Source organism: Medicago sativa, chromosome 3 (genome assembly GCF_051527215.1).
Source record: "Medicago sativa cultivar Bolivia chromosome 3, Bolivia_mono, whole genome shotgun sequence".
Lineage (NCBI taxonomy): Eukaryota > Viridiplantae > Streptophyta > Magnoliopsida > Fabales > Fabaceae > Medicago > Medicago sativa.
The window spans coordinates 60,685,939-60,690,315 of NC_140751.1; the positions used below are offsets into that span (position 1 = coordinate 60,685,939).

The following is a 4,377-nucleotide window of genomic DNA, read 5'->3' on the forward strand; positions in this document are numbered from 1 at the left end:
ATCACGAGTCACTATCTTCAAACCAAATGAATGAACACTTACCGCCCATGCAAGCCAGCAGAATCAAAACTCATAGAATCAATCTGAGAAACCAACTTCTTCAAAAAAAAATCTGAGAAACCAAATCGGAAAACCCCAGTCCACCGGTATGATTGTCTTTATCTGATATCCTTAAAAAGCTCCTAGATACTCCAGAAAATTGGATCTTGTACTTCACAAAATGCTCTTGGAAGTGAGGAAAAGCACATAATAAAATTGCAATAATCCGATGTAAAAGAAATTTAGCTCCACATTGTATAATAGTGCTTTCCTTTTGGCTTAATTATCTCATGAGGTTCCATTATAGTTGACATTTTTCTTGCAAAATAGCATCAACACAATAACAATATAAGAAAATTGAATGCATATATATCTTCATTTAGTGTTGCAGGAGGAGAAAAAGTGAATCATAGATACTATGGTGTTACCGGGTATGTATTAAACTTGGAAAATGCTATTTATCTAGAAAAATAGCATCAAAAATTTTTCAAGACACATGTGGCAAGTTTTAATTGCATGATTTATTTGTCAACTTCCTATTTTTCAGCCACACCTCTTTGAATTGTGGCAAATAGTGCATTGTAATTGGTTGCTCTTTATTCTTGAAGAATTCTTGATGTTTTTTTTCTTGATATATAACATTGCTCATTAAACTTATCTTCTTGGGTAAATTTGTTTCTTAAAATATTTCAAAAATTACATTTTATCGATGGGCAAAGATTCGTTTTGGTCTTTCAATAAGTAATTTTTGAGTTGCTTGTGGCATTGAAATTGAAAATAATGCAAAATGAAGCAAAAACTTGAAAATATGGAGGGGTTAGGAAAAGAGTTTCTCTTGGTTTATTTGTTTAGTGTCTGTTATGATATAAGGGCCGGTAATAAAAAGCCCAAAACAAATCATCACCTAACCCTTTCAAAAAAAATCATCACCTAACCCTAGTGTTTTTTTCACCTATAAATACCTCATTCTAATCACCCACCAGCCACCTCTCCCCCTCTCTCAGACACACCTTCTTATTTCTCTTTAATTTTCTTGCTCTACCTCTCACTCTTGGATCTGTTTATTTTCCTCCTCAGACGGATTTGTGTTCGGGTAGGTTTTTTTTTCTTCTCTCTCTTCTATTCTATTATTTTCTGTATTTGCAGATCTAAAGATTAGTTTATTTTTTTATTTTGTTTTCGTTTTTTTATATTTTGAAGGATTGTTTTCGATCTTCGTTTTTATTATTTTCTTTGTTGCAGATTTAAAAATTAGATTTTTTTAGTCCGTCTTCCTCTCTTAGGCATTCCATTATGCGGGACATTTCAACGAACTCTCCGAAGGTATGTGTCATTTTATTTTCTGAAAGAATTGGTAAGTTTTGATGTTATTAATTTAATGGGTTAATAGTGTTTGATTTCTCTGATATAGGTTATTTCTGGTTTTCCTTTTCCTCTAAAAAATTTCATTTTTATTCCGTAAAGATTGTTTTGGTTCCTAAACCAAATTACAAAATTTATGGTACTTTCTTCCATTGTAACGATTTTATACAGTCAAACTCCATGAAGGGACAAAACCAAAAATCTTACGTGATCTAAACGAAAATTTTTACAAGGAAAAATCGAAAATGACATATATTATAGGTGTAAAACACTGTTAACCCGTAATTAATTTTTTGGAGTCAATATATCCCTTTGTCTTTTTAGGAACTTTTTCATGGCGGTGGTCAAGGCCAAGATCTGGAACAAATTATTGCAAATGCTATCATTCAAAGAGCTCCTGCTATTGCTCAAGCAATTTTAGCTGTTTTGCCTCCACAGCGTGTATATATGCCAGATGCTGCCATGGTTAATGGTGGTGGAGCAAATCTACATGGGTTTGTGATGGCGAATGATCAATTTAAGAACATGTGGTATGCACTTGGATTGGATTGTGCTCCTGGACCTGATCCAAGTGTCTTCCACGACCTTGGGCTCATGGGTGATGGATTTGATGCAGTTTTTGCAATTGCCCGAGAAAACTACCTCCTAGGCCGAAGTGGTTTTGGTGGTATGATTTTTTTAATCCTCTTCCTCTCTGTTATTTTATTTGCTTGATTTGCAGTAATAAATATTTTTTTTTTTTTTGCTCTACCTATTAATTTATTTGTTCATCTGCAGATTTAAATATAAAAATTACTAGTATTTTTGGCTTCTATTTTCTTTTATTTTCTTGGTTTTCTGATCTAAATTCTTTCTATTTTGATTTGCAGATCCAAAAGCTCTTGATATGTTTGATGGAGATGGAGTTTCCAGGAATGGAGTTGGTGGAGTTGTAGAAGGAGTTCGCAATCTTGTGTTAGGGGTAGTAGAGGGGGACCTCAATAATGGAGGTGGGGATGGAGTTGGTGATCCTGTGAGTGGGGATGGAGTCGAGGCAGCCAACGTTCCCTTTGTAATCACACCAAAAATGAGGGAGAGGTTAACTCCTCCCCTCGTATTCTCACCAGAATTGAGGAAGACGTTTATTCGTCATTGGTTCGAGAAGGGAACTGAAGGTGATAGTCCACCTTCAGACGCAGGCTTTCGACGATATGGACTTGGTCTGATTTTCAGCATAGCTCTAGACTGTTTTAACCGAGGTTCTGCTTTCCAAGCCGCCATTTATGCATCCGGTCATGTTGGTGCTTCTACTCGTGCCACTACTGATTGAATAGTGGACCAAAGATTATGTTTCATGCTATTTTATGTTCATTGTATGATATTCATGTGTATGGACGTGAATCCGCGTATAATAATAGAAAGGCTTAAATGAGTCTGGCGCCTTAGACCACTCAGTCATCCTGACTATTTGATGATGATTTTGTGATATATAAGTACAAGAACGGAATAATAAAATTAAATTCCATCGTTATGTGTTGTGAGTATATTACCATTACTTAATAACTCTTCTGAGCACAATGAACTTCATTCTCATCGTGTGTAAATAATGAAAGTAATTTAGATTTTACTTGTCCAAAAATTTATTATATTATTTCCAGAAATCATATTTAGTTAAGCTATGTCTCTTCAAGAGTTTAATTTGTTAAAGATTTCACTCAATTAAATTAAAATGGTGTCATTTAGAGTTACGTGGGATCTATACAAATAAAAAAATTGTTACTTGTTCTATTCAATGTGCCCATTTGATTCAATTGCAAGGCAATTGTAGATTGAAGAAGTATTACAAATGTTATAAGATATACCGATGTTTTAAAATCGTTCAAAACACCGGCAATGACTAATATTGTCAACTATAAGTAGAAGTTTAAGGTCTTCTACACACGCTGTCGATTGTCAGTGACTTGATTGATGTAAGAAGTTTAAGGTCTTCTACGTAGGCTGTGTTTGGTAACATCAAATAAGAGACGCTGTCGATTGTCAGTGACTTGATTGATGTAAGAAGTTTAAGGTCTTCTACGTAGGCTATGTTTGGTAACATCAAAAAAGAGCTTTTAGCTTTTAGCTCATAGCTTATAAGTTCGTCTGACAAAAAATAGCTCTGTTTGGTAACACTTTTTACAACGAGCTTATAACTTATTTCAGGAGCTTATAAGCTATTTTTCAGAAGCTCCTTCAAGTAGCGTTTGAGCTTATAGCTTTTAGCTTCTCATTTTTCCTTCCATTTTTACCCTTATTTTTCAAAGCAAAATTCAACTTTATCCTTTATAATTAATATTTTGGTAATTGCATCTAACCATTGCATTAGATTACTCGATAATTCTCCAATGTTTTTTTTTTTTAACGATAACGTAATAACATTGTGTATAGATTTTTTTGTACTTTTTTTGTCTTACGATAACCTTTTTTTCACGATAACTTAACAACACGTGTTGGTAATTTTTTTCCTCTTATGAAAGCTACATATTTTTAGATAATATTATTTATAGATAATACATCTTGGTAAGTCAATTAAAAAATATGATAATACATTAGGTGTTTTTTTATTATGTTTAACATTTTTTATAACGTATAAACACTTAATAGAATATAAATTTTAGCTAAGAAAAATTAATTTATATTATAAATTAAAATGTCCTTTGTTTTATCTTGGTTTTCGGGTGTCAAACATTGATTACGTTTGAACCTTTTAAACCGGTGATATCTTATTTTTTCTTGGGAAGGGAAAAAATAAGCAAAACCCTTGAGAATCGAGGTCCGGGAGTTGTTTTCGCTACGGGAAGGTGTTAGGCACCCATAACGACTATAGTATCCTATAGGAACCGTCTTTACTTTCTACGCGCGCGCTTTATTTTTAAATGCTATTTGAAAGTGATATTTACACCTAAGAGCTTACTAAGTCAAGAATGGGAGGGAGAAGAAAGTGTTTGAATTTTTCTT

The 4,377-nt window shown here is 33.3% G+C and overlaps 1 protein-coding gene across 1 annotated transcript; it reads left to right on the top strand.

Moving 5' to 3' along the window:
* The first annotated feature begins 1,024 nt into the window (after positions 1–1,024).
* LOC146938817 (uncharacterized) lies at positions 1,025–2,911 on the top strand. Its single transcript, XM_085752719.1, has 4 exons — positions 1,025–1,132; positions 1,282–1,362; positions 1,726–2,068; positions 2,271–2,911. Exons 2-4 carry the CDS (start codon positions 1,333–1,335, stop codon positions 2,708–2,710), a joined length of 813 nt encoding a protein of 270 aa, XP_085608845.1. The 5' UTR covers positions 1,025–1,132; positions 1,282–1,332; the 3' UTR covers positions 2,711–2,911.
* Positions 2,912–4,377: the final 1,466 nt, after the last annotated feature.

Bases quoted from the DNA above. Each gene is read 5' to 3' on its own strand.
- LOC146938817 (XM_085752719.1), top strand. From the start codon at position 1,333: ATGCGGGACATTTCAACGAACTCTCCGAAG. The intron at 1,363-1,725 runs GTATGTGTCATT...TTGTCTTTTTAG, and splicing joins TTTCAACGAACTCTCCGAAG to GAACTTTTTCATGGCGGTGG. The intron at 2,069-2,270 runs GTATGATTTTTT...TTTGATTTGCAG, and splicing joins AGGCCGAAGTGGTTTTGGTG to ATCCAAAAGCTCTTGATATG.